General features: G+C 42.9%; 1 protein-coding gene across 2 annotated transcripts in view; it reads left to right on the top strand.

Annotated features, from left to right (window-relative positions):
• The window catches only part of CDYL2 (chromodomain Y like 2), a 161,626-nt gene that overhangs the window by 69,479 nt on the left and 68,480 nt on the right, over positions 1–23,667 (top strand). The window contains exon 1 of one of the 2 annotated variants that reach the window (XM_055306450.1): positions 8,678–8,791. The exons of the other annotated variant lie outside the window; for it this stretch is intronic. Within the exon in view, the coding sequence (XP_055162425.1) occupies positions 8,759–8,791 (33 nt within the window). The 5' untranslated portion in view covers positions 8,678–8,758. Of the gene's footprint in view, positions 1–8,677; positions 8,792–23,667 lie in introns of those variants that run through there. 2 annotated transcript variants of the gene reach the window in all.

The raw sequence follows: 23,667 nt of genomic DNA, 5'->3' as shown, positions 1-23,667 counted from the left end.
ATGGTATTGGTAGATTTGTGGAGCACTATTAATTAAATTCTGCATTTCATTTGGACTTCATTGGATTTTCCTTAACAACAACAACAACAACTACTACTACTTCTACTATTTCTTCTACTACTACTACTACTTCTACTACTACTACTACTTCTTTCTTCTTTCTTCTTCTTCTTCTTCTTCTTCTTCTTCTTCTCCTTCTCCTTCTCCTTCTCCTTCTCTTTATTTCTCCTTCTCCTTATTTCTCCTTCTCCTTCTCCTTCTTCTTCTTCTTTCCAAATCAAAGGATTTGGGAGCTGGTCAAGGAAACAGATATTACAGTGAGGTGGCAGTAGCATACACAGGCTTTATTTATTTGGGTGATGCTTTGACAGTTTTGTATGTGGAGGGGTGATTATTCAGCACAGGGAAGGCAGAGAATTCACAGGGGAGAAGGAGCAGGCGAGGGCGCCCTGTGTCACGGTGGTGTTGCTTCCAACCCAACAGAAAATCTCTGAGTTAGGGAGCTCCAAAGGACAACAGGAGCCTGCAGTGTTTATAGTTATAATTTATCTTACCTATCACTAGCAAATTATGGGCATAGTTTGTAGAATATGCAAAACAAGCAGGCTATAAATGGCTAAAACCTGGTTATTTGGGCTATATTTAAAACAGTTCGGTGTGTAAAATTTTTAGTGTTGCCTGAGCAAGCTTCACAACCTGCTATGAAGAAGTAAACAACCTAGAGGTCAATCAACAGAGGCCATCTCTGGCTCATTTATAGAACATAGGATCTCATCCAGGATAACACATTACATTTAGTTGTCATGTCTTCTTGGCCTCCTTTGATCTATAAGTTTCTCAGACTCTCCTCGTTTCTGATGTCCTTGATATTTTTGGGGAATACCAGGCAGGTATTTTGCAGAATGTCCCTCAACTTGAGTTTGTCTGATGTTTTCCTCATGATGATAGTGTGTTACGAGTTTTTATCAGGAAGACCCCAGAGGTAAAGTGCCCTTCTCATCACATCATATCAAGGGTGATCATGCTGTCAACATGACTCACCAGTATTAGTGTTGACCTTGATTACTTGGCTGAGATTGTGTACTTGGCTGGTTTTTCTGCTGTGATGGTTCTCTTCTCATATGAAGATCAGCCCACACTCAAGGGTAGGGAACTAAGTACCCGCTTCTTGAGGGTGAATATCTACATAAAGTATTTGGAATTCTTTTCTTATGGAAGATTTGTCTCTTCTCCCTGATTTATCTAATTAATTAATCACTAATTTAGCTGACTAGACATAATGGATATTTTATGATTTGGGTTATAAGCCACCACTACATTATTTGCTTTGTTTGCTCAAATTGTTCTAGTTTTGGCTACCACATGCTCTTTCAGGTTGGCTTCTATGTCTTTTTGATATGCCTTCATCTTGCCCCTTATTTGTGCCACTATAAAATGCTCCAGGTTCATTTTGTATAATCCCTGCCTCAACCCTAAAGTCAGCCATTTCTCCAAGGAGTCCTTGTTCCTTTCATTAGAGAATGATATCAGAACCCAGATCCCGAACCCTAGGCACTATTAATCTGTTTTCTTTTTTTTTTCATTTTGCTTAAGCTAAACATAGTTTCACATTTTTTAGATGCCTGAGCTAGTCTTTTATTCAACAAATATGTATTGAGTGCCAAGCTCTGTACTTGGAGTTGTGTTTTTAGTTATTTAAAACTTGCTCTAAATAGAATTTTACTTTTTTACCTAGAGTAATTAGAAATTCATTCATAATTCAATGTTATTTTAGTAACGGATTATAATTAAATTAGAGACAAGATTGTACAATTATTGTTTGTTGTACTAAAATCAATCTCTTTATTTTACAAACTCCTTCATTGCCATTTTTTAAAAAAAAATATTGGGAGCAAACATATGGATGAATATTGATTAGAGTAACTAAATGCTCATCAAATCATTTCTCAATGTTCACGTGGAAAATGTCAAGTATACACAAAAATAAAGTATTATACTGAACTTCTAAGAATTTATTAGCCAGCCTCTGCAGTTTGAACTCATGGCCAATCTTAGTTCATCTGAACTTGACCTTTTTTTTTCTGGATTAGCGAATCATTTTCAAACTTGAAATAGATGTCATTGCTTTTTTTGTGTATGACTCAGACACATATAATGGAAGAAGCTTAAACATGGGCTAAGGAACATGTCACAGTTGGCCTTTTTAAGAGCCAATCAGTGACTAATTGTCATCCAAAAGACTGATGTCCCAGCACATTAGAAGCTTCTGGATGGAATAATATTAAGAATGTGTGGGGCAAGTGAGAACTTGAAAAAATGGGGTTTCACTTATCTGGACCAAGGAACTCGGATCCTCACTCCTCTCGGATAGCCGGGTATGTGCTTGTCACAAAAGCATCCCACTCACATGGGGCTGGCAAGCTTTCAGAAGAATATGCCAAGTATTTTACAATTCTGCCTAGGTTCAGGTTTCTCAGGTTGGTTAAACATACCCATTCCTAGAACTTCAAATGTAGTTTAGGGTACAGTGACTAAGTAGAGTTCCTAAACACAGAAATGAGAATTTGACATTTGTGTCATGCTAAGATTTGTAGAGAATAGGATGAGACTTACTTAGTCATTTGATGAGTGTTTCTTGGACATCAGTTGTGGGCTGGGGTTATGTTGGGGACACAGTGGTGAGTAGGACACACTTAGACCCTGTTACATGGGGCTTGCCATCCAGGACTGAGAGGGGACAGTCACCACAAATCATAGATCACCAGTAACAATTGTGCTGGGTGTTGTAAGGGATAGAAAAGAGTGCTAAAAATACAATGTCCCTGACATAAGGTGTCAGAGAAGATATTCTGAGGAAATGACATTAAAATAGGAACAAGAGGGTGAATAGGAGTTGGTGATGCTGTGTGTGTGTATAGGAATTGGGAATAGTCAAGCCCCCAATATCCCACCATATCAAGTTAATGTATTTACCTAACTCAATTAAGCCTGATTCAACCCTAGTATTGAAAGGGATAATACCCACCCACAGAGGCTCTACAGTGGCCAAGAGCTGAACATGTCCAAGGAACTGATAGAGGGCAGCACAGCTGGAGTGTGGTACCAAGGTGGGGCAGGCAGGTGGGCTCCAGGCCATGACTAATGCTATGGGCTGTGATAAGAAACATGGGTTTAATTCCTAAGGCAGTGAGAGACCACCCAAAAGAGTTTTAGGACAGGGATTTTTAGAGTTGGCCATGGTGTGCCAAATGCATTGGTCAAGGCTGGAATGGAAGCAGGAAGACCATGCGGGGGATGCCTGGGTGGCTCAGGGCATGATCCTGGAGTCCTGGGATGGAGTCCCACATCAGGCTCCCTGCATGGAGCCTGCTTCTCCCTCTGCCTATGTCTCTGCCTCTCTCTCTCTCTCTGTATCTCTCGTGAATAAATAAATAGCATCTTTTTTTTTTTTTTTTTTAAAGGAGGATAGGGATCCCTGGGTGGTGCAGCGGTTTGGTGCCTGCCTCTGGCCCAGGGCGCGATCCTGGAGACCTGGGATCGAATCCCACATCGGGCTCCCGGTGCATGGAGCCTGCTTCTCCCTCTGCCTATGTCTCTGCCTCTCTCTCTTTCTCTCTCTGTGACTATCATAAAAAAAAAAAAACCTTAAAAAAAAAAGGAGGATACTCCCTAACATTAAAAAAAGGAAGACCATGTGGGAGGCTGCAGCAAAGATCAAGGTGAGAGGTTTTGTGACTTGGTGATGCAGAGAAGTGGGTCTATTTAAGATCTAATTCATAGAGATTTTTGTTTTTGTTTTTGTTTTTGTTTTTTTTTTAGTGTAGTGGCTTTCACACTTTTTGACTATGACCTACCAAAAGAAATTTGCATCATGAGCTCAGTACAAAAGTGTGTATGTATGTCTATGTGTGTGAAACAAAAGCTTCATAAAACATCATCCTTTACTAGAGGCAATGCACACATACATTTCATGTCGTGTGTGTCATGTGTTTGAGGTGGACAGAAGGTCTTATGGGATCTTATGAGCCATACTAATGAATCAGGGTCTTCATCCTAAATAAAGGGGGTTGTCTTCAGAGTTTGAAGGCAGGTATGCTCTTTGAGGGAAGGAACCCTAGTAGCATGGATAAAAGAGCCCTGTGACAGGAACACCAGACGTAAGGAATTTCTCTTAGGTCCCCTCATCCTTTTCTTCTTTGTTTCTGACAAGGGTCTGCACACTTGTAACATAAAAGGCCAGAGAGTAAATATTTTTAACTTTACAGGCCATTCATTCTTTGTCTACTGCTTGGTTCTGCCCTTGTGATGGCAAAGTATTGGTATGACTGCATTATGAATAAAACTTTAATTACAAAAACAAGAAGTGGGTCAGATTTTCAGGCTGTAGTTTGCTGACCCCTGCCCTGAGGAACAGAGGGGAATAATAACATGTAGGTTCAACAAGAAAAGAAGAGGACGTGTGTAGATAAAATCAGGGTGCCCAGGAAAGAGAGCTGTTTGTCTCCCCTGGTCCCCCAAGGGGATCATAGCTTCTAGAATGTGGTGGTTCTTCCCAAGGGAGGTCCAGTGCAGCCAGGGGGCATTCTAGCATTTGAGGTTAGCATTTGGTGAGTCTGGGGTTCAGGAGCAGTTATATTTAAGTTCTTACTTAGAGACATCCCATCTCTCAGCCTCAGATTCAGCCACAGACGGGATACAAACTGTAAATTGAGTGTTTGGCTCAGTTCCTGAGGGCTCAGTTCCTGAGGACTGTGAGGCCAAAGCTGGGCTTGATACTGGGCCAAGGATTAATTAATACAACCTTTCTGGGCAAAACTCCCTACCATTGGGACCAGGCACCAGGAATGTAGTCTTTGTGTCGGGAGGAGCAGCTCCTCAGAGGAGGTGGCTTGAGATGGCTCTTGGGACTGCTTCTCTCCTCTCCAGGAATTCCCAGACCTGCACTGTGCACCTAAATGTACCCAAGTGGTAAGCCTGAGCAGGTGCTGGAAATGGGTACCATGACACAGGAGGCTGTAGAGGGTAGGTGTACAGTACTCCTACTGACCTTGACAGGTGAGACCTTTGCCCTGCAACAGGATGGGGTTATGGCACCTGGGCCCCTCCGTACCTTTGTCCTCTCCCTCTGCTGTGCCTGTAGAAACCCCCTTGACCTTCCAAGGGCCAAGTCCAGAGTGCTCTTCTTTGTGAAAACTGACTCTTCTGGCCAAGAATAAATTTTCCTCTGTGGACTTCCTCAGCTCTTAGTGTTCTGGAAAGCCCAGGGTGGCTGGGATGATGATGACTTGGATGCCAGGCTGCTTTCTGGAGTGGATTATAAACTCTTGGGGCTCATGTTCTGTGACCTTCCTATCCTTATATTCTGTCTCCTAGCCCTATGTGTAGAAGGAACACGATATATTAGCCAGTATATTGTTTTGAAAGGGCATAGGTTTTGGGGGTAGACCAGGGTCACTGATCAACCAGTAACTTCCTCTATAACCTTGAGTGAGTAGTTGGGACTTCTTTGAAGTTCAGTTTCCTTATATGCAAAACGGGCCCAATAAAACCAGTATTAGGTATGTTCTGAGGATGACAGATAAAATATATATGAAGCCTGCCTATACTTTCTATTGTTGGCCTGGTAAAGTTCTGCACCAAAAGGAGCTGGAGTGTTTGGGGGATCAGACTGAGTTCCTCTGGTAAACTCTGAGCATCCAGCCTTGCTTTTACTTTCATTGACTCTGAGACACCATCGATTATAAGATGCTCTGTTATTCCATGTACTTCTAAACATTAGAGTCACTTGGGGAGCTTTCACATCTCGAAGCCCAGACTATATCCCAAACCAGTTACATCAGTGATTTGGGGTTTGGGCATTGGTTTTCACTCATTTATCCATTTATTCATTCATGTCTTTTCTTATTTGTTTATATTTTATTGATAGTTTGAAAAACTCCCCAGGTGATGCCAGTGTGCAGCCAAGAACCTCTGCACTATAAAGAATGCTGCTGTCAATCAAATGAGGACTCAGTGCTTTCTCACCACTAGGCACTTTTGTTTTAATTTGTTTATAGAGCTCTTTTAGAAGTTCCCTCAGCTCCTGAAGGGTTCCCTAACCACCTGAGCATCAAAGAGGGTCTCTGTAGGGACATTGGCACAGCTGGCAGATAGCAGAACTGAGCAGTAGTCAGGATCTCTCCCTTGCCTTTCCTGGTGCCTGGACCCCAAGTGTGCAGTGAGCAGGGGGGAGGGGGAGGCTCCTGGACTCAGGTTCTATAGGTGGTGGGAGGGCAGACAGGCCACTTCCCCCAGTAGTCCCAATGGAAGGATTTCCCTGTGGGGCAGCATTTCTCTGCTCAGGCTCACTCGTGCCTTGGGAAAGAGCTCAGCCTTCAGAGTCAGTTATGGGTTTGAATCTAGACTCCAGGGCATGACTTTAGGCAGACCTCTTAATTTTTCTGAGCCTCAGTTTGCTCATTTGTCATGTGGGAGCAAGAGCAGCGGTTAACCCAGACGATTGCTGTGAGGAGTCTGAGTTCCTACATATGAGGATGGCCAGCAAACAGCAGTGATTGCTTTCTTAAGGGCTCTTGGCCTTGTGGGCATGTTCTCATCATGATTTATTGTACTCCTTACTTTGGCTGGGCACTGGGGACACTGAGGAGGATGCCTCTGAGTGCCTGGGAGCATGTGACATTTTTCTGGGGTCTCAGCGGAAACAGGTTTACTGTGTTTAGAGTGTCTTCAGTATGAGCACATCATCTTCTCTCTGTAGCCACTTCCTTATGATGATATGATGTGGGTTCTCTCTGGTTATTTTAGTCTATTCTTTTATTTAAGATAAGTTACCCCAGTGGTGACTATAAAGAAAGCCTTTAAGCAACCACACATGCTCAATTTCTGAAGTGGTTGGGTTCTCAGGGTTTAATTTTAAACCAGAAACAGTATTGCAAGTATTTTAAGCCCACCGATATGGTCACTCACTGATGTGTGTGTAGCTGCAGCCGACCCTCATTTGTATTTTGGTCCAGGAGGAAAATGCATCCTGGGTCCCTGGTTGAAATGCTAGAGACATGCGTTCTGGGCCGCAGCAGCTCTTTCAGAAGCCACGCTGAGGGCACGAGTAGATAGTTCCTGGCAAAGTGCCCTCGACATTGAAAGACTGTCAGCAGAGCACCGTGTTCCTTGCTCTTTAGAAGAGTGCACACTCATCGCTGGAGTATTTCCTGTTGGGATCAAATGAAAATGACAACAAGGTTTGTTGGAGGCATTTCTGTGTGTGGGTTGTTTTTGCACTGCCTGGTCATTGGGCACTGAGTGATGACTTTTCATCAACATGGCAGGAATTAGCATCAAATCTGCATAGGCAAACCTAGTCCCTGTTTTTTTCTTTTTTTTTGTTTTTTGTTTTTTGTTTTGTCTCCTTATATCATTGGTTTCCTGGCACTTAGGGTTCTGGTGACTGTCAGTGGTTTCAGGGATCCAGCATGGATTAGGTGTCCACAGGGAGGGAAGTGGTAAGGGGAAGTGGAGGTGTGCATCCCAAACCATACTATACACATGGTATAGTCCCAGGGCCCTGCGAGGCCTGAATTGCCTCTTCCTGCTCTCCTTCCTGACCCACGTGTTTCTGCTGAAATGTTGTTTTGGGCTGGGAGGAGGGACACTGTGGGGAAATGATCCAGCACAGGGAATACTGATGATGCTTTTGAAGCTCTTCTGAATGAATGGGACTTTAGATGCCGAAATGCCAGAGGAGGCCTGGGGTGGGAAAGACGGCAAGCAAGGCAGACCTCGGTTTCCCCTTGGTCTGATTCTGTTGTCATAATCTCTGCACAGACAGACACAAGCTGTGGGCAAGGTGCTTCCTGTCCTCCATGACTGCACAGTGTGAAGTTCGTTGGGGACGTCCTCCTTGTTTCCTGTCACTCTGTCTAGCCTCCTAGGAGAGACAGCTGCTTGTAGAGGTTCAGAATTTGGATCCAAGGTGACTTCGTTTTCCTCCAGGCAGCTTGGGGTACAGATACTTGTTTGGCTCAGTGTTGGGCTGCTGGCTGATCCCCATTTTGGAAAAGCAGGAACTGCCCACAGAGTGAAAAACAATGCAGTGATTCTCGAAATTTACTGCATGGCAGTGACTAGTGAGTGGTCTTATTATAATGAAGACTCATAGACCCTATTCTTAGATGATGCATAAAATTAAAATGATGATCCTGATGATCTTGGCTTGTGTTGAATACCTGTCATGTGCTGAGTATAATAATATCATACAGCAACCCATGAGCCAGTCCTATTCCTGGTCCCGTTTATAGATGGAGGAACTGAGGCTCTAAGAAGTTAGATGACTTGTTCAAGGCCACAAGGCTCCCGCTCCTAACCTCCTTCAGCAGGTCTGGGACAGGGCCTGGGAATCTGCATTTTTACAGTGACCCTCCCCCACCAGTGGATCCCCAGACTCTGGCTGGGGAGATATTGCCCTGAACTTGAAGCTCACAGCATTGCAAGGACTGTGCCTGTCTTATTTAAGGCTCTATCTCCAGGGCCAAGCCTGGGCTGAGTATGCAACAGGTGCTCAGTCACTACTTGCCAAAGAATTTAGAGTGTTCTTCTCTTCCAAGGAGTTCCTTGGGAATCTCAGGAGCTCTTGCCCAGTTCTCTAGGAACATTTAAGTTGTCAGGCTCAGAACTTTGGTTTTGCTGCCGAGAACAATTCCACCTGGCTCCCTCGTTCTGCTCCTGGATCCCTTCCTTGTCTTGCCTCCTTTGGACCCTCCCCATGTCTCCAGATCCCAGGCCCTGCCTTGCTCAGGTCAGTATCTTTCTTTGGGACTAGTATTCTGTCTCCACAAAGGCCTGGCTGCTGGGACCCTCTGACCTTGCCAGGTTTCCCCATGCCACCTGCTTGCTTACTGTTCTGGGTTCTCTATCCCACAACCCACCATCTACCATCTGCTGCTAAAACCTTGGGTGTCACGTTACACTGACCAGACTAGCCTTCCAGATCTCTCAGCTGCATCTTTTCCTCTTAGTGGCCAGTTCTGCTCCTGAGCCTGGCCAATTCTACTGCAATCTGCCTTGCCTCAGAGTATAAGTCAGCTCTGTTCACGATGGTCAGGTGATACACGTCTTAGGCACTGGGGTGGGTAAGCGTGGATTCAACTTCTGGTCCATAAGCAAGGACTTTAACTCTCAAAGCCTCCATTTCTGTATCTGTAACTCAGGTATGATGATCGTCACCTCTTCATCAGTGAAATGATATGAGGAGTAAATGGAATTGTGCATGTCAGGTGCTTAGTGTCATGGCAGCCATGAAATTACCACTGTTTTATCTATTATGTGACAGTTTCCTATCCATCTTTAAACAAGTTGTGAATTTTATTTGCAGATTATTTTGACAATTATTGTATATTAATGTTTTATCTTGAATTAGGTCCCTCAATTTTGCAGAGACAGAAGAAAACACTCATGTGTCTGTCACTCCCTTTGCATTGGTATAGTAGTAAGAGCTTGGGCTTGGGGGGACAGTCTTGGGTTTCATTATTGGCTCAGCCTTGTGACCAATTCACTTAATCCCATCTGAGCCTCAGGTCCTACATATGTAAAGAGGGGATAACACTTTTTCTGGATTTGTCAGGGTGATTTGGTGACAGTGCTTGGGAAAGCACCTAACCTGCACAGCAGAGGCACATTGCATGTGTAGGGAGGGCTGGGCACCTTTTGCACCTCTCTAGAGTACCTCATAGCATTGCTTAGCCTTTCCAGTGAGAAACTTAATAGAAAAAGACCTCCTCAGTGCTTTCCTCTTTTGCCTCCACAAACCACATGGGAGAACTAGTTTAAGATCCATGTCATGTTTTGCATGCCAAGGAATTCCTGGTATATGATTGAAATCCCCCTCCCCCTGACCCACCCCACATTCACTTGCTTGCCATGTTCTTTGCACTTTTGCAATTAATTAACAATTTATCTTAATTATCAATTTCCCATCTGTCTTCTACTTATCCTTGCTAACCTCCAGGTATAGGGGTTTCATCTGTCCACTTACCGGCTCCATGTCCCCAGCAGGTCTCATGAATACTTATTGCCTCCTGATAGTGGAGGAGACCTGAGAAGGGATCTGGGTCAATCTCTGATTTGCCATGGAGTTTTTCTCTTCATGTCCAAAGGGGACAAACATCCTCTTTAGATGCCATCCTTGTAGAATCTTGCAGAGAGGGCTGGGGGCTCTCGACCGCCTCAACTCAGGCTACCACTGTCTTCATTGACCTTTTGAAGCAGTGGCTGTGTTCAGTGTTTTGTCATTAGGGTATCTTAGTATAATGCCACCAGGAAATCCAGTCCCCCCTGGATTGTAAGATGGAGTCCACCAAAAATAGCGAGGTGGGAAAGAGAACTGATCATGTTCAGGATCATCAGAGAAGATGCACAAAGTAGTCCAGGACTCTGGGTAACTCATGAAGGTGAAGCTGTTGGGTGTAAGTTTGGGTAGTAAGAATGGCTAGCCTCCATACTCTGTGTTATGTGGACCATCACCATCCATCCCATCCATCCAATCATCCTTCTATCCATCCAGTTACCCATCCGTCTGTCTTTCTTGTACCTATTCATCTTCTCATCTGTGCATCCATCTATTTGTCCATCCACCTATCTGATCATCCATTCATTTACTCTTCTATCTCTGTCCATCCATCCATCCATCTGTCCATCTTTCATAGGATTTTGAGTATCTACTGTATATCAGGAGCCATGCTAAGTACTGGCATATTAGATGAGCAAAAACATACAGATTCCCCACTGTTGTGATCAGTGGGTGGGACATACCATAATAAGTCCCAGTAAAGGATGCATAATTATGAAGCAGTAAGTGCTTGAACAAAGAACATTTAGGAAGGAATCTTAAGGAGGCTTCTCTCCTTGGAAGGGGTATTTGAGCTAAGAATAAGGAGCTAATAGTTACTGAGTGCTTTTTATGTGCTAGGCCCAGAGGCAATTGTTTTTACCTAATTTACATATGTTAACTCTTTTATCCTCATAATGACCATGTGAGGTAGCAATGATGATCCCCTGGAGCAACTGACTCACAGAGATATTTATGCCCCCAGGGATAATTATAACTTGTAGTTACAAGTCAGTGGCTGGACTGGACTTTGAACCTGGGATATCTAACTGAGAATCTACTTCTCTTTGGATCTAAGGAGTGGGTAGGAGTTAATTAGGGAAAGAGGTATAAGAGATAAAAGCACTCTCCAGGGCATCAGGACCAGGCCCTGAGGGGGGGGGGTTGGGAGGGGCGTAGATGATCCTGGAAAGTAGCTGGAGAGTAAGGAGTGAGGAGGAGGTGAGAGGGTGAAGGAGAGGAGGTGTAGGTAGATGTAGATCCCAAACTGTGCAATGACTTGTAGAACATATGAAGGATTTTGCGCTTTTTCCTTTGATCACTGGGAAGCCACTGGAGTTTTCAGAATGGGGGGTGAGTGACATGATTAGATTTTATTATGAAAAGTAATCTCTCTGGAGGCTGTGTGGAGAATGTGGGGAAGGCGGCTGAGTTGGAATAGGGATTTCTGTTTGGAGGCTACTCTGAGAAGCTGTGGCCTGCCCTTGCATGATGCCAGTGGAGAACCAAAAATGTCTTGGAAGGAAATTTAGGAGATAAACTAGCAGGTCTTCGACATGACAGGTAAGGATAAAAAACCCCTGGTTATCAAGATAATTAGTTTCCTTGGATGGCTGACTTAGTTGCTGTGTTGGTGGTGCTTATGGTCTTCTAAAGCCATAGGTCACTGTTGGGATGTGAGGGGGTTATGACTTGGGACCCACAAGGATTCCTGAATCATCCACCAATGCCGAGATATAAAAATGTGGTGGGTGCTTTCAAGTCACTTCTCTTTCGGGGCCTGAGCCAGACACAGCATTTCTTCCTCTCTTGGCTACTCTGGTCCTTGCAGCCATAGTTAGCTTCATGGCTTGGACCAGGGGCCCCGTTATGTCTGTGTATTAAGTTTCCATTATGTTTTCTTGGGTTTCTGGGTTGCTCCTTTGGGTGAGTAAGATGTGTCCACTCATATGCAGGAGTTTGACCACCCCCTCAAGGGCCTGTGGATATTTCTAATTGGAAATTATGTCTGCTCCTGCATGCCTTTGGGGCTTTGAGTGTGCTCTGAGGCTCTGACTACCTCCCACATGGCGGGATGGATTGGGACACCATGTTGTTGCTGCTCTTTGGAATCTGCCTGTCCACTGAAGGAGCTTTATAAATGCTCCTCTTTCATTTGATTTCTAAAAGTGGAGCTTTTGATCAAATGTGACAGTAGCCTATTTTTGGACTAGCTTACCATTCACTGAGCAGTCTCAAGTGTGTCTTAAGAGTAAGTTGGATTGAGTATGAAGAACATAGAGGGTATTTTTTTCTCAGGATCCCCAGGTTAGCATCTGTTGAGGTTTGTTGGGATTTTAGGGACCAGAACTTCTGGGAAGCAGAGAGCTGGTGTCGAGGATATGGTAAATGATTTTATTGAAGTGACCAGAACTTGTGGCCAAGTCTAAGCTAGTGCACAAGACATAAAACAGATGTATAAATGGTGGCCTATGGACCAGGTGGGCAGCAGCCTCTTGATCTATCAATTTTATTGGTGTTAGGTAGTTAGACCCTAACAAATATCTAAGGCTATAGGAGGAGAGGGAAACTCCTACGCTTTAGGAGTTAACAGGATAGAGGCTCAATATCAAGGCTCAAGCTAAGTGGTCTGGGTTTGGGCAGGTCCAGTGTTGCAGTTAACACTGCTGCGAAACAAACCATCCCATCGATTAATTGTAAACCATTTTTATTTTAATGCTCCTGGATTCTGTTAGCTGGAGTACCTACATGTGGTCTCTCCATGTGGACTTGCTTGGGCTTCCTCATGTCATGGCTGCTTAAGAATGAGTGTCCCAAGACAGCATGGTGGAAAGGGATGGCACTTTATGATCTAGCCACAGAAGTCCCACAGGGTCACTTGCACAGAGTCTTTTGATAGAGGCAGGGTAGTGGAGCCCATGTCAAGGTCTTGGTCATCTCTAGATGACTCTTGACTGAAGCTAATCAAAGGTTGAGAGGGATATTTTGAGCTCTGGGCTAAGCCTCAATATCCAAATGGAATATCTTGAACAATAACCCGTGGCTGCTGTTCTTGGGCATCTAAGTGGCCATTTAATTTAATTTTAAAATGATTGCCAGTCTTCTGAATGGTTGTCTACAAATGGCAGATGAAAATCTAATTGAGTCACCTGAATTATTTCAGACTTTCTTCCACAGTACACTGTATGCACAGCCCTTCTCAGCTTGTCTCAAAAGTTTGTCCAGCTATTTATCCATCCATGTGTTCATCCATACGTCCACCCTACCTTGCACACATCCACCTAGCACTTAGTATGTGCTTACTTGTACCAGACATCCCATGGGACATTATGCACAGGAGGAGGAAGAAGAGAAGACGTAGCTCAGTAGATCATAGGCCATGTCCTTCAGACCATACCCACACTGCCTTAGAGATTCTTGTTCAAGTAGGTGAGGCTTCTGGGGGCCATGGAGAGGCTCTTGTGTGCAGCTAAATGCTTTATTATTAATGAAGCCACATCTGAACTTGGGTGTCATTGTCTTCCAATATGTGGGTGGCCTCCTCCTCTTGTCCCTCTGTTAGGTAATAGCAGAAAGTCTACCTTTGCTACCAAGGAGGTCAGGGCCCTTTTGTGCAGGACATTATTGAGCTGGCAACACCCAGTGACTATCAAATTGATGAGCCAGCTGTGCATCCTTCTTAAAATCAGGTGAAGGGGAATGGATGCGTCTGGTGACAATTGCATTATTTTTTAGTCACTGTCTTTTCATTGGAGCTGCACACTGTAGCTCAGCGTTGCTCTACCATGTGCATTAAGATTTTCCTTCCCAAGCACCCTACTCAGACCTATTGAGTCCTCTTTTCTGCCTCCTTCTGGCCACTTACTTTCTCCCACATGGAGGGAGGTGCCACTGCCCCTGTGCTGCTGCCCAGGGTGGGATCCTGTCTGCAAGTATTCAATTTCTTGCTGCTGTGGTGAGGCAGCAGGGGAGGCATGAGGGACTAGCTGATGTGTAGAGGAGCCAGCAACCAACATCTTTGAGATGCTGACGAATGAATCAGAGAGAAGGCCAAGGGCAAATGAAGGACACCAGGCAGCAGTAATTTGCACCAGCAATTTCATGCACAGACTCCAGGTGACCAAGTGGTTATTTCTGAGAGACTTTTTAGACATGACTTTAAAACAGACACAAACTTAATTGCATTCAGTTGAATCACAATGAGCAGCGGTTAGATTTTTCTCTTTTCTTTTCAAGTGAGAAGAACATTTTTTAACACTCTCCCTTTTGCCTCTCAGTCTCACCATCTCCCACACATATGGGTGAAGCTGGTTGGCCTAATCCACTGTTGGTTAGATAATGGATAATTCAGGATCCTTCTGGAGTCTCTGTCCCTCAGTGTCATATCAAGTGTGATCTCCCAGGGCATTGTGTTCCTTCCGGGGACATCAAGCATGGGGTAAAGTTTGGGAATAGAGACAGTCGGAGTGTCTCTTAAAAAATTAAGTTTCAGATTGAATGAGTATTTATTAAGCCCCTCTTAGGGCCAGGTGTGTTGCTTCTAAAAATATCTGTTCCACCGAACAACCATGTGAGTGATACTGTTACACCTGCATTTCTGAGGAGGAAAGGGAAGTTAAGAGAGGTAAAGTAATTAGCCTAGGGCACACAGCATGTTTCTTACATTAAATCCTGTACTGTTAGGATCCAAAGCTGGAGGGCTCTGTTCTACAGTGCATCCCAGGTGTTCAGAGGAAGGAAAGCTTTTTGGTATGGGAAGGCTGACTCATGAAATGTTAATAAAAACAGGACTTTCTGTTAAATATTCAAAGTAATTCCATCTTTGCCCCCTCCTGGGTGTGCACGGAGGCCTGGCTGTCCACACCCAGCCCCCACACGCACTGCCAATGTCAGGTTCCCTGGATGAAACATTGGGCTAATTAAGAGAGATTTGACCCCAATGGTTCTAGATACGAACTTCATATTTTTCCATTGGGTGATTCCTCCTTTGCCAAATATGAAAATGCCCCACTTCCTGTTGGCTGTTTTGTCCAGAAAGTTGTCTTCCTAGTAATAGCCCTGCTTGCATTAAACCCTCCCACTGTTTTTCTCCCATTAACACAGTCAACATGCATGCATTGTGCAATCTAACCAGGCATTCAACAAAACCTTTACTTTCTGTTGGTATGTTTTGCCTTGTGTGTTTGCATGTTGCAAAGGGACTATTGTTTGCATATTTACAGCAAGCAGCAGGCCTGCAAATTAGTGACATACTGAAGATAACCAGCTGTAGTTCAGGATTCAGATTTGTACTGTTATAAAAATATGTATTCACGAAACTAAAATTTCAAATCACTTCCTTCACATCTTGAAATAAATAGTGCGTTGGGTATGTGATATGTGGCGAAGAACTATTTCTGATTTTTAGCAAAACTGAAAATTAGCATATCCAAAACCCTTCTTGGTGACTTAGCTTTCTAAAAATTTAAAACACAACTCTGTGCGTGTGTGTATGTGCGTATGTGAGCAAAATCATCGTCTTCCCAGTCTTTGTTTTCATACTGTTAATCAGTTTACATGCTTCCCCCTTCCTTCGCTTAACAAACAATATATTATCATCATTTACTATTTGGTTACATTGCCTTTGTAATAAGAGTTTGGTGGCTTTATGTGCACATGCACACACACACCAGTGTCACAATGAACATCTTAATGCACACACCTCATTTCCTTTTTCCTGTAAAATTACTGAATTGTGTCTGTAATCTTCCTGAATTATATTTTACATGGTCAAAAGATATGGGATTCCTTGGTCAAAAGACATGGACGTAACTTGGTAAATATTGCCAGATGACTGCTGGAAGAGTTCTACCAATTTATAATCCTGTGTATTTCCTTTAAAAATTAAATCAAGCGTGGAAACACACTCTCCCATGTACAGTAAATTGTGCTGTCATGTGATTTAGGTGTTCCTAAAAATCACTGTGCTCTCCAGAACCATGCGGTTGAAAAGCCCACCGGGCTTATGGGGAAAGTGGGGGTTAGGACACATAACTCAAATCCTGTATCGGTGACACAGTAAAAAAAATAGAAGGGGGCATAGTTTTGCAGGTGTTGACTGTGGAAGTGGGTGTGAGAAGGCCAGCAGCTCATGAGCAACCACGCGGAGGGGTGAGGAGGGTTGTCCGACCTGTGGACACATGGAGAACTGGGTGTGTGTATGTGTGTTTGGAGTCTCCTTGGGGGCTCTACTCAGCTGGCTGTGGGTTTCCAGCATCGCTCCACTGTTTCTTGGGGATGAAAATCTGTACAAGCAAATGCAGAATTCACATCATGCTCAAATTGTCCCCTCATATGAATTGCGTTGGAGCAAATTTGTGTTTTCAAAACAAGTTATAGCAGAACTCGCTGTACCTTTTCTATTTGTTTTCCTCTTATTGGCGACTTACACTTCTATTCAATTTGCAAACAGGAGCTAGTTGCTAGAAGAGCATCTGTATCTTTGTATTTAAAACTAAGAATGTAGGTAGGTAATTGCCTCATTTTGCTTTATAATAAATAAAGATTGCATCATTTTACTTTATAAATAAAGATTCCATCATTACCCGATGCCTGCCTGCTCTGTCTTCATACTTTGGAACTGAGAACAATTTGGACTACAAAATGAGCTTCTAGTACTTTCCATTTATAAGTTTTTTTAAAAACCATTCCTTTTATTTTTTTATTCATATTTATTAATTTAAGACTTTATTTATTTATTTGATAGACTAAGAGAGCATAAGCAGGGAGAATGGCAGAGGGAGAGGGAGAAGCAGGCTTCCCACTGAGCAAGGAGCCCAGTGTGGGGCTGGATCCCAGGATTCCGAGATCATGACCTGGGTGAAAGGCAAGCGCCCAACCGACTAAGCCACCTAGGCACGCCTATTTATTCATTTGTAAAAGGTAGTCTGATTATCAGCTAATATTTATTGATTGCCTCTTAGGTACAGTGATGCCCTTTAGAGTCAAGGGACAGGTTGAGTTTTCTTCTGGATGGAAATCCTTTCTGAGCCTCATCCTCGAAATGAGATGTTGTTGTCACCCTCAGAGGAGTGGTGAGACTGTCCCCTGATAAGGATGTGACTTCCTCAGTTCTTCTCAGGTGAATGAGAGTTTCCTTTTACTTGTCCATCCCATTCTGGTTTTTTTCATTGACCTAACAGCCTCGTCAACCATACCACTGGACACAGAGGAGGGAAGGGCACTCACTGTCTTTGCCCCAGCATTGAGGAACTTGGTTCTCTGAGCCCTTCTGCCGGAAGAGGCACCATCTATCTTGCTTTCTGGGTAACTGTTAGGTGATGTAGTCTCCCTCAGTATACTGACACCTAACTGTAGAGAAAACCCTTATGGTCCAAGGGACATAAACAATTTCTAATTGAAAGGCAAGGAAACAATATACCTTATTTAATAACCCCCTTCAAGTACCAATAAGTTAACCCATACCAGGGTTCACATAAACTGCATTCCCCTAACTTTATGGGGCAGCTTCTGTGGAGTGCTGGACTTGGTCCTACTGTTATAGATCAGGATATTTTTTTTTTGTACAAACATGGATTCTTTTAAAAATTAGGAAAGGATTATGACTTCATTGTTGGGACTGGGTTTCAGAATGATGCCACTGCAATGTTGGGAGTTCAGGTAAGCCAACCTGAGGAGACTTTGGGTTCTGAGCTATTTGAGGCTGACTCCCTACTCAGGACTTTTAAAATCACAGAACTAGAGAGAGTAGCCATGCTGTCTAGACTTTGTACTGAAAAAATAATTTACCAAGTGCTTTTGTATACTACATTCTGTACCGAACATCTTGGGTTGGCGTGGGTGATTGGTGGGGACTGTGATTGATTAGCAATATCTGGTGTGGGTGAAGGGAAGGTAAGAAAGGAAAGGAGGGATTTAGCTGGTATCCAGAGAACCCTGCCTGATGTATCTGACTGATTGGTAGGACAAACATTTTGCTCACCTCGAGTATTTGAGTTTTTAGCAGTCACCTTCACTGTCTGTTCCCCCCTGACCACATGCACACATCTGCTGCTTTGTGCAGCTCAAAGGGTCGTCCATGTGAGCTTTGAGGTTGAGTACAAAGTGCTGTGCAGCTAGGAAAGGGGCATTGGGGCCCTTACACTTACCTGGATGCAAAGTTTGATTCCATCACGTTGGTTCCACAGGGTGAGGCTGTTATCCAAGAGTGCACAAGGCTAGGTGTGGTTCTGGAAACAGAGGTCTTAGAGGAAATAGGGAAATCCCCATCAGGGAGGTGTAGGACTCAGGGGAGCCTGTACCCAGGCATGGAGCAGACTCTGGCTCCCGGGTTCCAGTTCTGGAAGAAGGGCTGGTCACTTGTCTCTCTCCTTGAGCCAGAGGATAATTACAGGGTAATCAGAATGGGCCATAGAGGACCCAACAGGAAACCCTGTGGCCTGAGCCAGCACAGCCTGAGCAGATGGCCTGCTGTAGGGCAGCTTGGATGGATGGCCATTGACCTGATGGTGCTGGTGTGCACCAGTGAATGTTAAGGGTAATCCAGGGAATGGTGAGGCCTCCAGCAACTGCAGCCCAGTCCTGAATCTGGGAAGGTAACAAGCCTAAGGCTGCCCACGTTCTTTCATTTACCAAACATATACTGGCTACTGACAGTGTGACGAGCCTTAGGGTTGAAAGACAGCCTTTAACCAATAAGGAATTCACAATGTAGTTGGGGAGATAAGTTAATGTTTAAAGCATAATGCTACATACATACATTTTTCTATGAATAACAGGACCCTTGGTAAATGTAAAAGAAAAGAGTATAAAGGAGGTAATTAACTTCCTCCCTTTTGCCCAGGTATGCGTGTATATGTGTATTCTCTGTGTTGGAGATAATTCTATAAATAAGATTTTATATTCCTGTTAACATTTTCTTCTTTTTGTCAAGGGTTACATGTGTTAATATGCTACATGATTGAGCTAACTCTTTAATAAAATGGTCTAAGTTGTAGACTTAGGGCTGAAAATAAGTTTATAATTTCTCATGATTCGGTGGGTAGGCTGGATGGTGCCTGTGCTGGTGTCATCTGGGCCCACTCATGTAGCTGGAATGGAAGGTCCAAGGGGGCAACACCCACCCCTCTGCCATTGCAGGGCTGGCAGGTGCCTGGGTACCTCATGGCCTCTCATTCTTCAGGAGGCTAGGCCAGCTTTTTCACGTGGTGGTCTCAGAGCAGTGAGCCACAGAGGTGAAAGTAGAAGCCACAGTATGTGTTAAGGCTTATTTAGCATCTGGAGTTGAATGGAGTCGCTTCTACCACATTGTGTTGGTGAAAGCAAGTTACAAGGCTAGTCCAGATTCAAGGGCTGGGAAATGGGCTTCACCCCCAATAGGAAGAGAGGCAAAGTCGCATGGCAGAGGGGCACGGATGCAGAAGGATGGATTCATTGAGCGCTACTACTAGAGCTACGTAGAATTCCCTGTAATATGAGAAATCATTGTTTTTAGTTTCATGTTTCAAGACTTTCTCACATTGTTAAGACCAATTTGTAGAGAGAATTCTTAAAGTGTGCATGCTTTCTTTTAACTTGTTTGTAAGGAAGTTAAGTTTTAGTGCATTTCCGTGTAATGCTGCACTAAACATGCATGATGCTTGGCCAAGTTTTTGGAGTCCTTGAGGAGACCTTGCTAGGTCAAAGCATAGGGGACTGTTAAAGGCTCTTAATACATACCATGAAATTCCCTTCTGAAAGTTGTGCCACTTCACAGCGGTGTATCGAGTGCCCCTCTCACCTTTCCCTTTTCAGCATTATGCATTGTTGATTTTCAAAGAAATCATTTTTAATTGGATGGATTAAACACCAGAACCTCATTCTTGTTTTTGTTTATATTTCTTTGTTCTTTTATGAGATAAAACTTTTTTTTACATATTTCGTAGCCATTTTTGTATTCTGTGAATAGTTTTTTCCTGCCTGCTCATTTATGTACTTCTCTTAATGATATTCCTGAGATCCTTATACGTTGATTAATTAGGCTTTGTCTGACATTTGCCTTTTTTCCATTTTACTATGTGCCATTTGATTTTGTTTCTTTTTATATACAGTTTTTTTTTTTCTGAGTGACGTAGGTTATTTTTCAACTAAAAATCAGATGGCTATTTACCTATTTTCTCCCCCCTCTTCAGATTTCTTGGTTTTGTGTGTGGTGAGGTGTGTGTGTGTGTGTGTGTGTGTGTGTGTGTGTGTGTGTGTGCATTTCAACTTGCCGACTCTTGAAACCACCTGGAATTAATTTTTAAACAAACCCCACACTCTGATCCCTCTATTGTGAAGTGAAGATGTGTTTTCCACCCTGTCCATATTTAATTGTTCCAGTGCCACTTATCCAAGAATTCTTCCACTTGGCACTGATTTTTGATGCTACTTAAAAAAACAAACAAACAAACAAAAAAAAAACAAAGAAAAAACAGATTCTATTTACTAAGGGATATTTCTGGGTCTTTTCTGTTGCTCACCTGATTCTCTTCCCTCTGCCCCAATACTGTGCTGACAATGGTTGTGGCTTTATATTGTGTTTTATTATGTAATTGTGTCAGTGCCTCCTCATTATCCTTCTTTTTCAAAACTTCTCCACTATTTTTGTTTAATTCTCCCAGAGGTACTTGAGAATCATTTTGTGTAGTTCTGAAAATGGGACCCATTGGGATTTTGATTGTAACTGCATTATATTTATCGATCATTTTGTTGCAATCTGACACCTTTAATATATGGGGACTTTCTATCTAAACACGCTGTACATACTGCTCCATTCATTTGAGTCTTTTAAAATATCTCTGCCGGATTTTGTGGCTTTTCTTCTTCTAGTTTCTCAATATTTCTTGTTCAAGTTAAGCTTCACTATTTTAATCTTTTTGGTTGCCTTTTTGGAATATGTTCATGCCTCCCATTATGTCTTCTCACTGGTCATTTAAGTTGTATGGGAAATGCATTAATTAAAAAATATTTTTATTGGGCCGCCCCAATGGCCCAGTGGTTTGGCGCCGTCTTCAGCCCGGGATATGATCCTGGATCTCCCTCAGGATCGAGTCCCACGTCGGGTTCCCTGCATGGAGCCTGCTTCTCCCTCTGCCTGTGTCTCTGCCTCTCTCTCTCTCTCTCTCTCTCTGTCATGAATAAATAAATAAAATTTTTTACAAAAAATATTTTTATTGATTTGAATGTCACCCATGCTATATAAGAAGCTTGTAATTGAGAAAAGTTAAACAATACAGAAGAATATTGAATAAAAATGAAAGACCTCCTTAGTGCCTCTTCCCTCATCCCCTCTCCTTGCCTGAGAGCCAGCCATTGTTAATAATTAGGCAGTAGTTACAGACAATTAACAGTGGATTATTCTAGACCTTTACCATTTGCATATGCATATTTTAACATAAATGGGATCCTACTATTATGTCAAAGCATATGACTCTATTTTAATTTTTTTAGCCATTCTCCTCTGATAGATGGTTACCTATAGCTTATATCTCTTTCTTTTCCCAGAATTGGAGGCCCAGAATCCAAATTGCTGCTTCAAGGGTTTGTGCAGGTTTTTATTGCCAATGACTAAATACAACAAAGATTTTTTATTTTTTTAAAATTTTTTATTATTTTTATTTTTTTTATTGGAGTTCAATTTGCCAACATAGCATAACACCCAGTGCTCATCCTGCCAAGTGCCCCCCTCATTGCCCATCACCCGGTCACCCCAACCTCCCCTTCCACTACCCCTTGTTCATTTCCTAGAGTTAGGTGTCTCTCATGTTTTGTCACCCTCACTGATATTTTCACTCATTTTTTCTCCTTTCCCTTTATTCCCTTCCACTAATTTTTATATTCCCAAATGAATGAGACCATATAATGTTTGTCCTTTTCTGATTGACTTATTTCACTCAGCATAATACCCTCCAGGTCCATCCATGTCGAAGCAAATGATGAGTATTTGTTGTTTCTAATGGCTGAGTAATATTCCATTGTATACATAGACCACATCTTCTTTATCCATTCAGCCTCTGATGGACATCGAGGCTCCTTCCACGGTTTGGCTATTGTGGACATTGCTGCTATAAACATCGGGGTGCAGGTGTCCAACAAAGATTTATTTCTCACCCCTGCTGTACCGGCAGGGTACCAGCAGGGAAGGTCAGTGGGGCAGGGAAGATTGGTGGGACATTCAACTCTACCCAGTCCCTCAGGAGCCCAGTTCTATCTTGGAGCCTCAATTGTCCCGTAGCTGCCACCAAAAGCAGCTCGTAGCATACTTGGTTACTACTGTGGAAGAGAGAGAGCAGGAAGTGAAATGTTTCTTTCTTTTTTTTCTTTTTTTAAGATTTTATTTATTTATTCATGAGAGACACAGAGAGAGGCAGAGACACAGGGAGAGGGAGAAGCAGGCTCACTGCAGGGATCCCGGGACCCCAGGATCACACCCTGAGCCGAAGGCAGACAGTCAACCACTGAGCCACCCAGGCGTCCATGGGAGTGAAGTGTTTCTGTTCAGAGAGGACACACATTTCTTCTGCTCAGGATCCCTTGGCCTGAACTAGTGTGATGTGATTATATACCAGGTGTGTGGCAGGGGGCATTTCAAATTTTTAAGATGTCTGTTAAATGTGCATTTAAAATTTTTGTAGGTGTTGATTAAATTACCCTCCTTAAAGGGGATACCTGTTTATACTTTGACCAAGGGCACTGTGGCTGTCCTTTTCCCCACACCCTTGCCAAAGTATACGATCAACCTTATTTCTGCCTGTCTTCATTTTATGGTTTTCACTCTTCCTGATGAAGGATGAGATTGACCTTGCCTTTTAATGAGTTGTGACCATTTTTAAATCTTCGAATTTTTTGGTTTTTTTTTTTGCCATTTTTATTGGGTTTTATTTCTTTTTATTGATTTGAAAGGTTTTTTTTAACAGTCTAGACAACACTTTGTTATAAATGTCAATATTTGATCTGTCATTTGTCTTTTTTTTAATTGATGAGCTCATTGTTATTCAAAGTCTTTCATTTACATTAGGGCTGCCCTTGGTGTTGTAGTACTATGGGCATGGACAGTTGTATAATGACATGTGTCCATCATTATAATACAGAGCAGTTTCACTACCCTAAACATCCTCTATGTTCCACCTATTCATCTCTGTCTCCCCAGTCCCATGGGAACAATGGGTCATAGGACCTACATGTATATCTTTGGGTCTCTGTGGGTGTCCGTTCACTCTTTCATTCCCATTATAGGTAATTTGTATTTTCTTTTTTTTTTTAATTTATGCTAAGTCTGGCTAGGGGTTTAATTTTATAATGCTTTCAAAGGACCACTTTTGATTTCATTGATATTCTCTATAATTTTACTGTTTTTAATTTCATTTATTTCTATTCCTTTTTAATTTTCTTCTTTCAGCTAGCTTTGAGTTTAATTTGCTCTTCTTTGTTGTTTATTTAAGGTGGAAGCTTAGACCTCCCTTCATTTCTTCGATAAGCATAGAGTGCTATAAATTTCCCTCTGTACACTGTTTTACCTGCCTCCTGCAAGCTTTGATAGATGCATTCAT

The sequence above is a fragment of the Nyctereutes procyonoides genome, unplaced genomic scaffold (assembly GCF_905146905.1).
Source record: "Nyctereutes procyonoides isolate TBG_1078 unplaced genomic scaffold, NYPRO_anot_genome, whole genome shotgun sequence".
Lineage (NCBI taxonomy): Eukaryota > Metazoa > Chordata > Mammalia > Carnivora > Canidae > Nyctereutes > Nyctereutes procyonoides.
The sequence above is the reverse complement of the archived record's forward strand: the minus strand, read 5'-3'. Positions and strand labels throughout refer to the sequence as shown.